Raw genomic sequence first — 17890 nt, 5'->3', positions numbered from 1 at the left:
TAATCTCTGTGATGGATTCACAAAAACTATTTTATATCTGCCTTTCTGATAACATATACAAATATAATCTTTATTTGTGAATATTTGTTAATTAAGCAATATATCAGAGGGCGTGTAGGGTTCGGTGTTCAATGAACGAAAAGGACTGGATCACTGTGTACAGGAGGCTGATATGGCAGCAAACACTGTCCTGGCGACCATATTTCTTGGATAAGTCGCTCCACACAATTGTCGCTTGGACCATCGACTTCCTATGGCGTCACCTCTCACATATTTACGTCTCATTTCGTTATGAAATTAGATTATTTCAGAGTAAAAATAGGTTTGATCATGTTCTACGTGTAGCACCAACATTATAGTAAGTAAATATACTATATTTCTTCATTACTTACGTAATGCTAGGACGATTTGTGTAGTTTTGGGCCGATTTGGGCTGATTTGGGTAATTCTATGGACCGATTATAACGGGTCTCTGTGATTTAATGGGTGGCAAAGTACCCCCTCTCTTCCTGAGTGGGCACTTTGCCACCCATTCTTGGAGCTCTGCCTCCTTTATTTGTAATTCTACTTATCTTGACTTCTTTAAATGGCAAAATTTAACACATACAAAGGGCAACAGCGTCAAGCTCAATAAACCATAATGTAGGATCAAAAACAGGAGATGCTTTTTCACCCATAGGATTATATACCCATGGAACTGCCTACCCACAGAATTCGTAAATGCTGAGACATCACTGCAGTTCAAAATTCAGTTGAAAAAATCCTCTGGAAAAATGGGCTCCTTTGAAAAGCTGCTGGCTTCCTGGGCCTGTCGAGGCCACTAGAAAGATAGTGACCCTCGGGTAAACTGGTAAATTTGTGCATCAAAACTTTATACTACCGGTACTCATTTTTACTTGGGTGCTTAATTTCTTCCTGAGGGGTAGATTCTTCTTTCCCTTGTCCCATTCTTAAGGGTGGCATTTGTGAATGGTGATCTAGTCAAACACTCATTTCCCTGGTTACTTTCCTCACCATTCTGATTTCCCCACTATTATGCTGTACATAAACCTCCTCTTACTGCCTTGACTATGCATCTTGTTTTCCCCCTTCACTATGTTTCCTGTCCCCCTGACAGTTCCATTTGACTTTTCCTCCTTGTTGATCTTAGCATTCTAGTCAATGTGCTCCTGGCTGTATCTCCCTTCCTCAGCTTCCTCTTCTGTTCCAGTATATATGTACAGTACAGTACTTCAATGAATGGCTTCTTTGGAAGATAACCTTCACCACTCTCTGTTGCCCAAGTCGACCCCTACCTATTCTGCATATGTAGGATAGGTTTTCTGCTTCTTGAGTTACCCCACTTGTCTGTACTTTATCAAGAATTTTTTTTTTTTTGTTACACAGGTGGGTACAGGAACAGGCAACTGATGATTCCTGTTAACAGGCCAAGAGCTTAACTATCCCATAGTTCGTGGTAAGTTTACCCACTAGTTTCTTAGGAATATGACCCACCATTTGTTTAACAACCAGGTACCCAGTCACTGCCTGGTGAACAGAGTTATACAGTTAAGGATTAGTGCCTAGTCAGTCTTTCCCAGTCAGGATTCAAACCTAGGCCAAATATGTCACAAAGGGTGGGGTGAGTGTATTACCACTGTGCCACTGAAGAGTGTTCAATTCTATCCCCCCACCCCCAGTCTCCATCTCTTATCTCCTACCATATGGCCCCCCATTTGGTTCTGCCAAGTTGTTTATAATCATTGGTAACTAACTTTCCATTTCTTGTGTGGTGTAGTTCACTGCATGCTTTATTTTAATACAGTAGCAACTTTATTATCAGCCTTGCCGTTTGTAAATTCAATTCTGCTTTGTTTGGTCCTGTAGCATAGTGGTCTACATCCTTGGCTCACAACTGAGGAGCCCAGTTTAATCTCTGGGTGAGACAGAAATGGTTAGACATTTTCTTTTGCCTAAAGTTTCTGTTCACCTGGCTCTTCAATAGGTACTTGGAATTTAGGCAATTGTTGTAGATTGCATCCAGGGGAAGGTCAGTAGTTGACCAAGGAAGGACCTAGCTAAGCTTAAATACAGGCTTCCTGTTCCTGACAAGAGGAATTATTGTTTGTATTATGTAATATTTCTGTATTCACTCATTCACTCTACTTAATTCTGGCATACCCACTGTGAACACATACAGATGTGTCAAACACAAAGGAGTAGTCGGTTGTGCTGTTACATTCGGCACAAATACGCTATACATAGATAAAACTCTTAGAATTTGTGTCCTTATGGCTTATGTCCATATGCAAAAATATGGCTTTTCAGGTTGTTTGTGACATTCAAGTCCGTTTATAAGGGATGTCTACAAATGTGTGACAGACCAGGCAATCCAAAATGCTAAGAAACTAGAGTAACCATGTGGTTGTGAACTTTTCACACCCCATCTTACTATCACTACCTGGTAGTAAGTTTGTGTAAACAGCAAAGTCAAGATATGATCAGTTTATAATAAGCTAAAAACACAAACTTCTTGTCCTTTCATGGCCACTGTCTTCTCAGCCTCACATTTACCACACAGATTCTCAAAAGCACCAATATAGGTCATTGTCTTGCACATAAACACATTTTAAAGAGCATCTCACTGCATTAATGTGTAATGTCTACTAATATCTTTCTTGAACATATTCTTGTAGAATGTAGACTACTGTACACCAAACCACACACTAGAAAGTGAAGGGACGGTCAAGTTTCAGTCCGTCCTGAACCATTCTCAAGTCGATTTTCGATCTGGAATATCCACAATCACAATCGACGTGTAGTTGTTTCTCGCATCTTTGTAGCGCTGGTATGCTTGGGGGTTTGTCCTCTGCCTATATTGATTCCATTTTTGTGTCTTTTGGTCTCTGGCCCTCTCGCAATTTCTGCTAAACCAATCCTATTTCCTAGTTCTGCATCTCTGCTTTGGTATAAATTTTTTTGTTTCTTTATCATATATTTCACAAAACTTGACATACATCTCATTTACTTCATTTCTTAACAGCAAGTCTTTCCAGTCAAATTCCTTAAAGAAATTTCCAAATTCCCCATATTGTCCTCCTGAAATTAGGTTTTTCAGCTGCTTTGACCTCCTTAATTTTTTTTCCAGATTATAAGGCATTGCTTACTTTATTCCCCAAAAGACATGGTCACTTTTACCCAAGGAAGGAAGATACAGTACTGAGTTTCAAATATCTCTTCCTCTTTCCTGGTAAATATCAAATCCAGCATGGAGGGAACATCCCCTTCCCTCATCCTCATAGCTTTTTAACATGTTAATTCATAAATTTCATCCTGGAAACATTTATGTATCTACAGGTCCAAAAGTTCTCTGTTCTAGCTTCATATGCCTCCCAGTCTATGGATTTCAAGTTGAAGTCGCAGACTACCAACAGTCGTGATCTATCTTTATCCGCTCTCGCTATAATCTCTCATTATTGTTATAAGACCCTCTCACATTTATTATCCAGCTGCTCCTTTGTCCATGTGTTGCATGGGGGGTGGACTATATGCATTTATGATCATTAGTTTATCATCCTGATTGCAGATCTCTAGTGCTATTATGTCAACTTCTTGTGGACTTGCAATCATTATTTTGTTTACCTTTAGGTGTTCTTTCACCAGCACAGTACAGTAATGCCACCACCTTTCTTAATTTTTCTGTCCCTTGGGAATACACTATGACCTCATTTAAAATATCCATCAAGTTTCGTCTCTGTGAGTGCAACAATGTCTGGCATTTGCAGCTGTATTACACCACTTAACTCCAGTATCTTTGATCTTACGCCATCTATATTGGTGTATACAATTTTCAGGAACATGTTCCCTCTGTACCTACTCTTCACTACCCCATTCTCTAGCAATTTTGATGGTTTGCCTTTTTGTACCATTTTATTGGACTGCCTACCCCTATCACTTTGTAGAATTTTTTATTTAATAATAATAATAATAATAATTTTTATTTAGGTAAAGGTACATACATAAAGAGATTTTACAAAGTTTGTTGGCTTTATAGATAGAGCTAGTACATACAATGCCTAAAGCCTATTTCTTTGTTCCTGCTCACATTTAGACATTTTGCCTCTACAAGGTTCAGTTTCAGCTTCACTCTGTTTTCTCTTGAAAGATCTCGTCTTAATGACCATAATTTCCCTCCCTCATCACTTTGTAATTTCCTAACATTCCTTAGTATTTCTTCCATCTGTTTGCCACTGTTTAGGGTGATTCTCAAAAGTTGATCGTTCCCTTTTACATACCTACCAATTCTCCGGTAGTCGCAAACATTCTCTATGGTAGTAAGATCTTCCACTAGCCCAACAATTTTATCTACTACTTTTGCTTCTTCTACAACTCTTTCTGACCTAAATGTAATCTCCTTTTCTTTGCAACCAAGAATTATTATTGACTTCGATCGACTGTTTTGCACCAGTTTCGGGTTTGATGCCAGTTCCTTTCTGACTTCCAGCCTAATATTTGTTTTATCCTGGTTGCTGCAGTTTGGCTTCCTTTACTGCTTCTTCTATTTTTCCTTCTCCTTGGCCAGTTGTGCATATCCTTCTTGAACTGTTCTATTCCCTGTGTCACTTGTCCCTGTCCATCTGTACTAACAAAAATCTGTTTTTCCTATTGTCTTCCTTACCTAGCCTTTTAGTCATTTATGTTTAAATTTGTTTTAACTTCTTCCAAAGATATTTTTAAGAGTTAATTTTGTTCTTCCATGGCTTTGCAATTTGTTTCCAATTGATTCTTTTCCTTGCATAAGTCTTTCACTGACCCCTCAAGACCTAATACAGTACCTTGCTACTCAAGTGGTCATTACTTTCTCTCAATTTACTGATTATTTCTACATGATAGTTCACAATAATATCTAATTTTGCCAATTTGTTGAGTAGACTGCTTATATCAATGCCTTCTTCATTGACTCCCCCAAACTCTAGCTCTGTTTTGTTTTTCCTCTTACCAGCGGCAATCTTGAATTTCGTCATCTGCACTGTTAACACTAGGGCAACTTTTTCTCATCCAATTTGTTCACTTCACTTGGCACAGTTGTGTTATCTCGCCTATTTTTCCAAAGCGCTACACCTTTATGTTCCTTGAGACACCACTCACTATTATCAACCTGTTCGGGTCCGTCTAATTACCGCAAGCTACACAAGCTTCACAAAGCTACCTGGCAATACATTAGTAATGAATAAATATGATATGTTAGGTTAGGTTGACCAAACCAAACCAAACCTAACCTAACCTAACCTACCCTACCCTACCCTAACCTACCCTACCCTAACCTACCCTACCCTACCTTACCCTAACCTACCCTACCCTACCCTACCCTACCCTAACCTAACCTAACCTACCCTACCCTACCCTACCCTACCCTACCTTACCCTAACCTAACCTAACCTAACCTACCCTACCCTAACCTACCCTACCCTACCCTACCCTACCCTACCCTACCCTACCCTACCTTACCCTAACCTAACCTACCCTACCCTAACCTAACCTAACCTAACCTACCCTACCCTACCCTACCCTAACCTAACCTAACTGACGCTTGGATCGTCGACTTGATTTGGCGTCACCAGCTCTTTATTTTCGTCTAATTTCTTTATAAAAAGATACTTTTTCAGATTAAAATTGTTTTTTCGTGTTGTACATTCAGCACCAACATTATAATGAGTAAATATATCATATTTATTCATTACTAACATATTGCGAGGAAGCTTAGTCAAGCTTGTGTAGCTTGTGGTAGCTTGCGGTAATTAGACAGACCGACCTGTTCTACAATACTTAGGAATTTTGAAAAATGCTGGAGCTCCTCTGATGGAGGTGTTGACACAAGGACTGTCATCCAACAGTATACTGTGTATATTTGTAATGTGTTTACTTTAGAAAGACAGGACATCGATTTTAAAAGAAAGATGATAATGGAGATTTAATTTTGAAGAGCTTGTTTGTTGCAAGTGATTGCTGAATGAGGATATAGTTTAAAAATAAGTTAAAAGATAGTGGAAAGACACATGTATTTAGCATAAATTACATGAAGATTTCTATGTACATTTAAAATGTGGTTAATGAAGAAACCACTAAATTAATTACAAAAAAGTGCCAAATTATATATATATGGGCAAAACTGCATAACAAAATATAGTTAGCAACTTGTAGAGGTTAAACACGTCTCAGTAATTATGACTTTCATGTCATAATTCTTAAAACAACCCTTGAGGGATACATTAATATCCAATAATTTATTAAACATAGTTTACATATATTAAAATAAAAGACCTACAAATATTTACTATTGGTTGTCAATTACTGATTAAGTACCCCCTCAAAAGGTGAGCAAAACCCCATTACCCAGACTGCCAGCGGGTCTTTGGCCTGGGCAGTCACACTGAGAATCTGGAAGAAATAGGAGAGAAACTATACAATAATAAATTTCTTATCAGATACGTTTTCAATAACTGTTATACAATATGAAAAATGTTTTTAAATAATTATTGCATATAAAGCTGACCTCCAATTAAAATCCGTTCTAAACAAAATTTAATTGGACTTGTATAACAACACTTCTTGACTTGGTTTCATTTAGGATGAAAGTATCACAAAACCAAGCAGAGTTGCACACATGAGAATCACTAACCTAACATTCTAAGCTTCAGTGAGCTTGGTAGGGTCAGGAGAACATTGAACATGCTGACACTAGAAAGGGAAATGGTCTGTACATGTCACAAAGTAGCAAAATTACAAAAAAAGAGGCATTTTATATTTACAGGATTATATAACCATTTGCAATAGCAATACAACTTAGTATATCTATAAAGGTCAGCATAATATAAGATACAAATGCATCAGTTATGTACAAACTTCCTAACCAGAGGCACCACAGGATTTAATAGATGTCACAAAATTTCCCCCCCCACCTGTTACAGCAACAGGAAGAGAAATATTCAACATCTCTTTCTTTCCCATGAAGTCTGAATTTAGCACTGCATATAAAGCTATTGCTTGTAATACAATATATTTTGGTTGATTAAAAAAATTACAAATTTAACATGTTCAGCAATTTCAAAATTCAGACCCTAAACCTCATACATCATCTTTACCAGGGTTTGGACTAGACTCGCATTGGTTTGACTACTGTAGAGTGGTCACATTTGAAACTCGCAAAGGAGAGCCAAAATAAATTTCAAGGCACAGGCATCACCTCGAGCAACACTTGAGTGGGTAGTTAAGCCCTACTCAAGACTATTACTTCATCTGGAGGACTACCGTCAAAACACCAGAATGTCCTTAGTAAGGCTGGCAAGGTAAACTCAGGCCACTACTGGAGGTGACTGTTGCCTGGAGGTACTGGAGGGAGGTGTCAAAAATAGATTAATATGACACCTTAGTCACACTTTGCAGAAGACACTAAGATTTGGCAGACAAATGCATGCTAGCATGTGGAAAGGCACATAGAACAGTTGCCATAGGTGAAAGGAGAGGGGTACTGGATGGGCAAAAATCCTCTCCAAGCCCCCAACTCGCATCAACACTGACTCTTACACCCACACAAGCCTTATGCAAACAAAACTTTTTCATGTACAACTGAAGGCTGAATGTGTTCACCAGACTACATACAGTAATTTTAGTATACATTTTAGTATTGAAATGGAAGAGCAACACAACCGTGTCAATGTTAAAATATTTGCCACATTTTATCACCATATATACAATAGAATTTTTTTTAAAGCTCCAAACCATGTTGAAATTGTATGAAAAAGGGGCAACAAATTTAAAAGCTTTACATTTTATTACAGTATACACAAATTTATGTACATTTTTCTGATTTTTGTAGTTTTTGCTTTGTAATAAAATTTACTAAACATTAATTATGTTAGTAATTTTGACCAATGACCTCTATTTTCATCTGATATTGACTACTCCTGACATGAGATTCACTCTTGACAGCAATACTTTAAGACTGCTTTAAATGCATTATTTATTCAGTTTTTTGTTAAAATAATTTAGCTTTTTTCTTCAACTCTGTCTGTTTCCAGCTCTGCAAGCTATAAAATTCTTCACGGCCCATGCCAAGGACCTGCGTGAACTCCTCCTCGCCGAGGTAAACCTCAAGATGAAGAGGATCGACACCGTCTGGTAATGGCTTGACAATAAGCTCAGCAAAGGAGTACTCGGTACGAGAGAGCTGGGCTAAGATGTCGGACACCAAGTACTGGCCATCTTGTTTCCACCTTCCCTCCTAAAAGGTAGAGAAGGAAAACATTTTTAAATCAAATTAAACTAATAATTAGTTCAATTGATTAAAACTTAAAACACAATTTTGACAAGGTCAAATGACATAACACTTTGATGATTTCAAATAAGGCAGAGTAATTTCATGAACCTATCCTCTGCTGTTCAACAGTAAAAAAAAAAAAAAATAATAATTTGAATGTTATAGTGATTATTATTAAACATTATGGATTTGCATAGTTAAGCCTAGGTTAGGTTAATTCTAAAGTATATTTGCAGTGCAGGAGGGAAGTAAATTAACATTTTTTAAACAACTTGTCAGTTGACAAAAGCAGACCGTTGCCACTGGAGAAATATTTTATTTTATGGTGCACGATGGGTTGAATTTAATGTACAGTTTAAAGCATAAGTGGCAAATCCCAAATTCAGACCTCTCTATAATGGACCAGCTTAAATCTGGCCACAGACATTCCCTTCAAAATTTGAATGTCTCTGGAAAATGGTCGTATAAAATTTCCACCAAAATATAATTTTGTACTTATTTTTGCTTGTTTTTTTAATGTTATTCAGCATAGATTTGTCTTTTAGGAATAGTTTACCAGGCATGTACACCTTAATCTTTATTTATACAAACGAGTTTATGACACTTTTTTTTCACAGACATCCAATCCTACTGCGAGGGCACCATATCAAGTGTATTTTCCTTGTGTGTGACTGCAGTGTGACCCCCATTACTCACTAGAGTTGAAGCAATGTTGTGTAGCAATGGCCATATGGGTACATGAGAGAAGGGTAAGTGAAACTTTCTTACTATGGATAATAAGGCCACATTAGTAGAAAACCATAATCATAGCTGGAGAGGAAAAACAACTAAAACTGACATAGTGTGTAATTGGTGTTCTGTACAAAAAAATAAAAATAGAATACAGTGGAACCTTAGTTCTTGTATGCCCGTTCACATAGTTTTCGGTTCTCGTAGTAAATTTCTACGAGAAATTTGATTCAGTAGTTGTAGTTTGCCTCGGTGGTCGTAGTTTGTTTATACACGTGTGGGTCCACCACCACAAGCGTGGCACTTCAGTTTTCCAGTGTCTCCCGCCTAGTGATGATCATGCTTGGATTCTTTGTGAAGAATTTCATTTTTTTGCTTTCTGAACATAAATGTTCTAATTATACATCACAACATGGGTTCCAAGGCAGTCAGTGGTAATGTTCAACCCCAGAAAATAGTTGTGAGGATGACGATAGAGGAAAAACAAGAGATCATTCATAGTGAGACAATGTGATGTCTTACTACAGACCAGTGTTAAAATGTAGGGGAAAAAACAAGTGTCTATAGACAGATTCTTAGTAAGACAAGCAAGCAGTGAGTCACAACCAGGTCCTAGTGGTATGGCTGCAAAACATAAGAGAGAGTAATGTCCCCTACAAATGTCATCACTGCTGTTATAATGGAAGAGGATTCCCCTTCTAAACACTAACACACCTCCCCCCACCTCCTCATTGTCCTCCATAAAGGTCAGGTACCCAAGAGTATCATTCTGTATAAAATGTATTTTTTAGTTAATATTTTAGGGGGTGTGGAAAGGATTAATTCGATTCCCATTATTTCTTGTGGGAAAATTTGCTTCGGTTTTCATACCATCTCTGGGAACGGATTAACTACGAAAACGGAGATACTGTACCACTGTATTTAATTTGTGAATATGATAGAGAGCAGTGTTGGGAAGAGAAGTGACACAGACATTGAAATCCTCAAAGCATGAGGTTTACCAGTAATTTACAGGTATTTTTATATTTGTTTACAATTTACACAGCAGTGTAGCCTGTGGGGTGGGTTTGGGGGGAAGAGGATGCAGGTGTCTGTAGTTGCAGGATGGGAAGATCCAGTTGTGTGTAGACAATGGAACTAACCATAGGGATTTGGGACTTCAGGGTGACTGCATAAGTTTTAAGAAATGTCATGATATTGTAGTGTAAGCTGAACCTTAAGGGATAACCAAAATATGGCAATTTATGAATTCTGGCTTTTATACAACTCTAGATTGTATTAATATGATTCAGATTCTGCAGGTGCCAGTGTATTATAATCATGCAACACACATGCACTTAACAAATAGAACTCCTATATCATCACAACTGGTTTAGAAAAATAAAGATTTATTATTATCATATCTAGCAAACATTAAATGATGGCTACAACTTTTAACAGTAATAGGACAAAACATATAAAGTTTAATGAAATACTGTACCACTTATAATGAAAGTATCAATATCAGTATATATGAACTAAATAATACATGCAATGTATATCATATCTTATTCTTCAATACTTGCAACATATATTAAACATTGGCTAAAGTTAACACCAAACTCCACCCCCACACAATATTTTTTTCCCTGTAATAAAATTACATTAACAATTATATGGGCTGTAGTAGCTAGTGTCAATTAAATTCACATGTATTTTACAAATCATGCAATAGGTAGATATGATAGATAGATATGAAGACTATCCCTGAAAGATACATTGATTTACCTAAACGTCCCACCATTTGGACTCCAGTCCAAATGGTGGGACGGTTCAATGGTTCCATCATCCCAACAATTCTGTAGAAGTGCTTGATATTAAACTTTGTAATGGCCCCAGGCCCCACTGTATTGTTATAAAGCAACAATTACAACTTTGTCAGGGTCAATCCATGTTGTCCATACATAATCATGCATCAGGTCTGCACATTTACCCCAAATGAGAATATTCCATTCTCCTCTGGCATGGGCATTAATCAGTGGATTTATCAACATAAATACAAAACTTACTTTCAAAATGCTGTCTCCAAATACAGGAAATCGGTCAGGCATTGTGTCTATAATGATTACTCCAGAAATCATGTTATGATGCTGATATCAAAGAAAGTAGGACTTAGGAAGGTAGAGGGGCATCAATCAAAAAAATGTTGTAGCAGCAAAGTTCAAGGTGTCAACCACAGTAAATATTATTAAGTATTAAGGAAGGTTTTATATTTTTTTTAAACTGAAAATGAGATCTTGAAGGCATTTAACAAGCCTAAAGTGCAGTATAGCAGTGGCAGAGAGGTAAAATTAATTAAAATACCAGTCAGGCTGGTTGCTTATGGTACAAGCAAGATGATTCACTGCCAGTGTGAACATTGCTGAGAGGGGTAGCTTAGGGACCTGACACTTCACCTGTGCCTGGCTTATCAGGTGAACCTGACACTTCACCTGTGTCTGGCTTATCAGGTGAACCTGACACTTCACCTGTGTCTGGCTTATCAGGTGAACCTGACACTTCACCTGTGTCTGGCTTATCAGGTGAACCTGACACTTCACCTGGCATAGTACTGTACCTTCCTAAGCAACTTTAAAAGTGCTCCATTAACTCAGTTTCTTCCTCTACTCAACATTAAATCACATTGTAGTATCCAGCATAAAATTACACTACAATCATTTAACAAAACATACCGCTATGTCAACATCTCTCCTCAGAACTTTCAATTAACTTCGAGTGAACTAACAATATTTCTTTTGATTAAGTATTGATGTTTTGCTTATATATTTTTTTTTTTTCAAATTTGCAGAGCAGAGACCAATATTTGGTCTCAAATATTGGCTTTTTACAAAATCAATATTCTTTGTGTCATCTTAGTTATCTTGAGATGATTTCGGGGTTTTAGTGTCCCCGCGGCCCGGTCCTCGACCAGGCCTCCACCCCCAGGAAGCAGCCCGTGACAGCTGACTAACACCCAGGTACCTATTTTAATGCTAGGTAACAGGGGCATAGGGTGAAAGAAACTTTGCCCATTGTTTCTCGCCGGCGCCTGGGATCGAACCCAGGACCACAGGATCACAAGTCCAGTGTGCTGTTCACTCGGCCGACCGGCTGCATGCCACCAAGGTTTGTCCACTGTCCCACTGTATGAGTGTATACCTTTTTTATATACACATACAGTATTTAACCCTTGGATTAATTATGTAGAGTATCATATACTCAAGAATGTAAATATAAACCCTATTTATACTGTATTCATTATTATTGCACAAATAAAAATTCTTGGAAGGTAAAACAAAAATGTCGAAGTAAATAGTTTTTATAACCAAAATAACATACTGCAGATATCCATTCAACTTGCAAGGTTTCTCATATTAAACAGTCGTTGTTGTTGATCGTGTTGCTTTTCCTTGACAGTAGTAAGAGTATCCTTACAGGAGAGCAGCGACATATCTTCTACTCCCCCATACGGATTCTCTCTCCACTGCCAGGTTTGGTTTGTAGGAGCTTGTACACTTGTTTCATGTAACAATGCACTTTATTACTGTATACAGTACAGTGCTTAGATATACTGTATCATGGTATTCAGTACAAGTTTAACATTCTACAATAATCATAACTAGGTATGTTAATACAGTAAAGTGAAATATTAGTTAATGTTACAAAAAATGAAACCTTAAATCTGTCTTTGGAATGCCAGTGTAATAATACTCGGCAAAGACCCCAAAATTTATCCTGTCAAAATGTATTATTAATTTATTAGAAGAGAAAGTGATGGAAGAAGAAAATAACAAAGGGGAAGAAATAATAACGGAGTATTATAATATTATATAATATATAATACTATTATATAATATATAATACTATTATATAATATATAATACTATTATATAATACTATTATATAATACTATAATATAATACTATAATATAATACTATAATATAATACTATAATATAATACTATATTATAATACTATATTATAATACTATATTATAATACTATATTATAATACTATATTCTATATATAATATAATATATAATATATTATATAATATATTATATATAATATAATATATATAATATATTATATATAATATAATATATTATACAGTATAATATATTCTATATATTATATATAATATAATATATTATATAATATATTCTATATATATAATATATAATATATTATATAATATAATATTATATATAATATATATTATATATAATATAATATATAATAATATATATGATATATGATATATCATATATGATATATCATATATGATATATGATATATCATATATGATATATCATATATGATGATATATCATATATGATATATCATATATGATATATCATATATGATATATGATATATCATATATGATATATGATATATGATATATGATATATGATATATCATATATGATATATCATATATCATATATCATATATATCATATTATATATACATATAATATAAAACTTTTTGGTGTATGCCAAAAGAAAGAAATTGAATTACCAAAATTATCTGCTAGAAAACCTAAACTTATAACCTGTTGAAAGCTGAGACCTGTCAGAACTAAAAAAGTTATGAAGGCACTTTTCCATCTAGTACACTGACAGTAAGAAGAAAGGAGCGAGAAATAATATGCATATACCCTAACCCTGGCTTGGAGAGTATGCAAGGGGAATGATTTCAAAGGTGGAGAGAACACTGGGTGGGTGATATATATAAAGGAGGTTTAATATAGAATGTTCAGGAGAAAAAGCCAGACTAAACTTAGAAACATTGCAAGTGGAATTTTTTTTTTTAAATAGAAATAAAATAATTTAAGACATCCAACCCCACACAATTTGACTTTTTTTTTTTTAACATAGTAACATTGTTTCATAGTTGAAATTTGACGTTTAGAATTTCATTAATTTTCAGTGATTTGCAAAATGCTCAGAAATGCTTGTTCAGAATAATATGACAGATGGGAACGTGCAGTTGGTGTACTCTATGGATCATAACTTAAGGATTATGGCTATGTTGATAGGGAAAAAACTAAGCACTGTGCTACTTGGATACAAGCTCTGCTCTTTAGATAAAAATGGCCTAATGTACCAAATGTCCAAATGGTGCAGTGATCTTATCCTGTATCTAAATACAACACTATATATATTATATATATATAATATTATAATACTTATAAATTTATTTCCAACATAACCACAATCGTTTCGTTAGATAAAGGGTCTACTACCGAGATGATACTGGCATGGATGAACTGATTGCAAATTTCCATAGAAAAGCATCATTGATATTCAAAGAGTTATATACTTGGATATTAATAATTTTTTTAACAATTTAAAACATCTTAATTTATTAAAACTAAGATTCATAATGAAACCTGAATTGTGAATATGGTGTAAACGTTAACCTCTTATTATAGCAGTTTATGTAAACATAGTTTTAATGTAATGAGCAAACAAGATAAAACAGGATTAATATGTGCATGCAATAATATTTAAAGTATTTTTAAGATTCAAAATACAGTATTGTATATAATTTGGGAATTTAGTAGTGTAAAAAAGACAAAGTATTCAACAAACAAAACTAGTTAATATCAAAATACACAAGTATGATAAAGAAAAACATTAGCATTATAGAAAATATTGACAGTTAAAATGGAAACTGTTACTCCTAATGTATAAACATCTGCTGATTCTTACATTCAAAGCAAGGTCTTGTTCATACTCTCCATATATCAATAAATACATATTGTTAAGTGCTGAGGTCAAGCAGTGTTCTTTTACAAACTCTCAAAAAGTAATTTATCAATATTACTAAAATGTTAATATAGGATGGTGGAATGAAGTAATGAATAGCATCAATTATAGTGATAATCCCTCAGGAATTATTTTGTGTATGAAAAATATACAGCCAAGCACGGCTTCTTACAGATGCTAAAATTAATATCAACTGAACTTCTCTACACACATGTTAGAAACTATGACCTAAAACATTTGGACCATATTTGTAGATGGAAGGGATAGGCTAAGTGAACAAAATAACTGACATGCACTTGCAAACTATGTCAAGATGTAGACAAACCCAAAATGAGCCACAACAAGAATCAATGTGTTACACATTGTGACAAATTATGGTATTTTAAATAAGTTTTTCTGAGCTATTTAACATTTTATACTGTACAAGATGACAAACTTCTATGTCAAGGAATGGAAGTATCAAGTATCCTTTTGCTGCAGACAAAATATGATAAGGTACTTCAAAAAAAAGCAAATACTGCATAAACATGCACGTAAATAAACTAATTCATAAAATCACCTTCTCTTGGATGGCAGTGACATCAGGTCTAGGCGTCCATGTAGGAAATATGTTGGTAAATTGTAATGGTTCTAATCCCGCAACCACAAGCTGGGGCTCCACTACGTCAACATCAACCTCGACCTGAATTTATAAACGTGAAATTGTTATTATTGACTACATAGAATACAGTGTTTGTAATGCATGTATGTATGTATGAGAGTGACAGTGTGTGTGTGTGTGTATGGTATACACAAACACACACACACAGTATAAAAAAAAAATAGTGAAAATGTCAACCTGGGCAAGAAAGTTTTAAGTATATGCAACGAATCACTGCAGTAGTGCCAAGTGCATGTATTATAAAACAAGAAAATTCCTAGTGAATATGAGTGACTAAAGCCAATTGCTCAATCAACTTAAATTCCCTCCTACCTTTTTATAGCTTTTTGCAGCAATGGCCTTTGCTTGAGCTTTGGCCTTAAGTTTGCAGTAACTGAGTGCCGTTTCTAAAGCAGCACGGCGAGCAAAGTTGAAGCGCAGCACCGCCGAACCAGTTGCACTGAAGTCCTCTCCTTCTGAAGTCTCGTCAGGCCACCAGCCTTGCCACACCCATACTCGGTGACAAGCATCGACCAAAAACAGTGCTATTTCAAAATGCAAATAAAATTTTGACTGCTGTGACTTCATTTCAGGAAAAAGCTGCACGTGTATGTGTATCTGAACTAATGATTCCCCTTCCACAAGCATGTAACAATGTAATTATTAAAACTGACCCATTAGTTTTGATTATAGTGACATGCAGGTGCTCAGTGGTAAAGCTATTTGGTAAAAGTAGTAGTGTTGGACATCAGTCTGATATTTGTCTTACCTGGTTGAGGAACCGAGTACAAGTCAAGCTGTAAAACAGGCAGTGGGTTGGGCAAGGATGTTGCTCGGTAACTGCAGATCACCTCTGTTGCTTGGAACGAGTCGTGGGTTGGTTCTAGCTGCCATACACGTGGAGTCCAGTCATAAGAATGATCATCTTCTAAGAGACTGAAATGTTTGTTTTTGGAAGATGATCCTCCAAAACCTTCCCAAAACTCTCGAGATTCGGCACCCTCATACTGTTCCTTGATCTTTTTGGCGACATCTTTCTTCCATCCCATTGCAATATCTGATGTTTCGGAGAGTTTCTGGGCTGCTGTGCTGCCAACCTACCATGAATATCATACTTTTAGTGATGCATTCTGGTGCATCATATGCAACACATGAAAAGTCATTACTGTATAAATGTTCATAACTGATAAAATATTAAATAAAATTAGTTTAAATTTTAAATTACCTTGCGTGTGTGTTTTAAAGCTTTGGCACCATGCCATAAGTGGATAACACCTGTTTGCATATTGGCCAAGATGAGGCAACCACGGGATCTCAAATGTGTCGAGCTCACTTCCAATTCGACCAAGTGTCCTTCATTCTCCATCTCTCCACGAACTACAAACAATTTCCACTGCTTATTTGCATGATCGTCATCTTTGTGTCCTTGGTGTATCACAAGTCCACCTTGAAACAAATTGAGAAAAGCCGGTGGCTCCATCCCCATAGACACGCGTACATGAGGGCCACGTTCTTCGTCTAATTCTACCGTCATTAGAGCAGACACACCTTTATCGGACACAGAGCTTTCGCGTCCCTGCCAGAAAAAGTAGGCCACTCGTGACCTACCAGTCACATTGTGCTTTGATGGCTCACCCTGTAAAATAAATATTTCACATTCTTTTTCATAAAAATTAATTGAAAAAAATTCCTGTACAGTACTTGCCCATACAGTATTTTTAGACAATAACAGAAAAATGTACGCAAAATTATATTATTCAGATTTTTCATGTATATGTGCTAGCTTAGATAGTTCTCATTTTCAAAATATAATTACTGTAATAGGTGAATAGAACCCTTAGATGGCAGGGGAAAGTGGAAGCATGGAGACGGAATAAAATGGAGATAAAAGCTATCTTCAAAAGTGTATAAAACTATGTACCTGCCCTAAACCCATTATTTTTTGTGCTACTAAAATAAGTATCCTAACTAAATTTAGAACTTTAGATTTGTGTAAAGTTTAATAATATTAGCTTAAATGATCGTTACATTCATTAACAGATGAATAACTAACCTTGAGAGTTCTGCCCGTTGCTGTAATTAGGTAGTACCATCGCACGACATATGTATCTCCAGCATGTAGATGACTATGGGACGTTGCATCCATCAACACTTTTCCATATTCTGACACATGCCAGACCTTGAAATCATTCGTCGAGATGCTTAAGAGGCGTCGCTCCTGGAGTTTGCAAAAGCAGGCAACAAATGCACGCACACGCAACATTTAATGGCCCGTAAAGTGTAGGTTAAAAGTGGCGCCCATCAGTGTTGATACATGAAGATGGTAGATTGTTGGACAGCACGAAGTTAGCAACATGGGGGTTGTTGATGCGGTCAGCGTTGTTACCAGCAGCAGATTGAGGCGACCCAGGTGAGTGTTGGAGGAAATTGGG

The 17890-nt window shown here is 36.0% G+C and overlaps 1 protein-coding gene across 9 annotated transcripts in view; it reads right to left on the bottom strand.

Annotated features, from left to right (window-relative positions):
* Positions 1–6021: 6021 nt before the first annotated feature.
* LOC123773700 (uncharacterized) overlaps positions 6022–17890 on the bottom strand; it is a 510416-nt gene continuing 498547 nt past the window's right edge. For all 9 annotated transcript variants that reach the window (XM_069312488.1, XM_069312490.1, XM_069312489.1 and 6 more), the window contains 6 exons: positions 17512–17676; positions 16684–17094; positions 16228–16555; positions 15792–16003; positions 15378–15500; positions 6022–8260 (listed from right to left, as the gene is read on the bottom strand). In XM_069312488.1, coding sequence (XP_069168589.1) covers positions 8015–8260; positions 15378–15500; positions 15792–16003; positions 16228–16555; positions 16684–17094; positions 17512–17676 — 1485 coding nt within the window. In that variant the 3' untranslated portion in view covers positions 6022–8014. The remainder of the gene's footprint in view (positions 8261–15377; positions 15501–15791; positions 16004–16227; positions 16556–16683; positions 17095–17511; positions 17677–17890) is intronic.

Source organism: Procambarus clarkii, chromosome 72 (assembly GCF_040958095.1).
Source record: "Procambarus clarkii isolate CNS0578487 chromosome 72, FALCON_Pclarkii_2.0, whole genome shotgun sequence".
NCBI classification, from domain to species: Eukaryota; Metazoa; Arthropoda; class Malacostraca; order Decapoda; family Cambaridae; genus Procambarus; species Procambarus clarkii.
The sequence above is the reverse complement of the archived record's forward strand: the minus strand, read 5'-3'. Positions and strand labels throughout refer to the sequence as shown.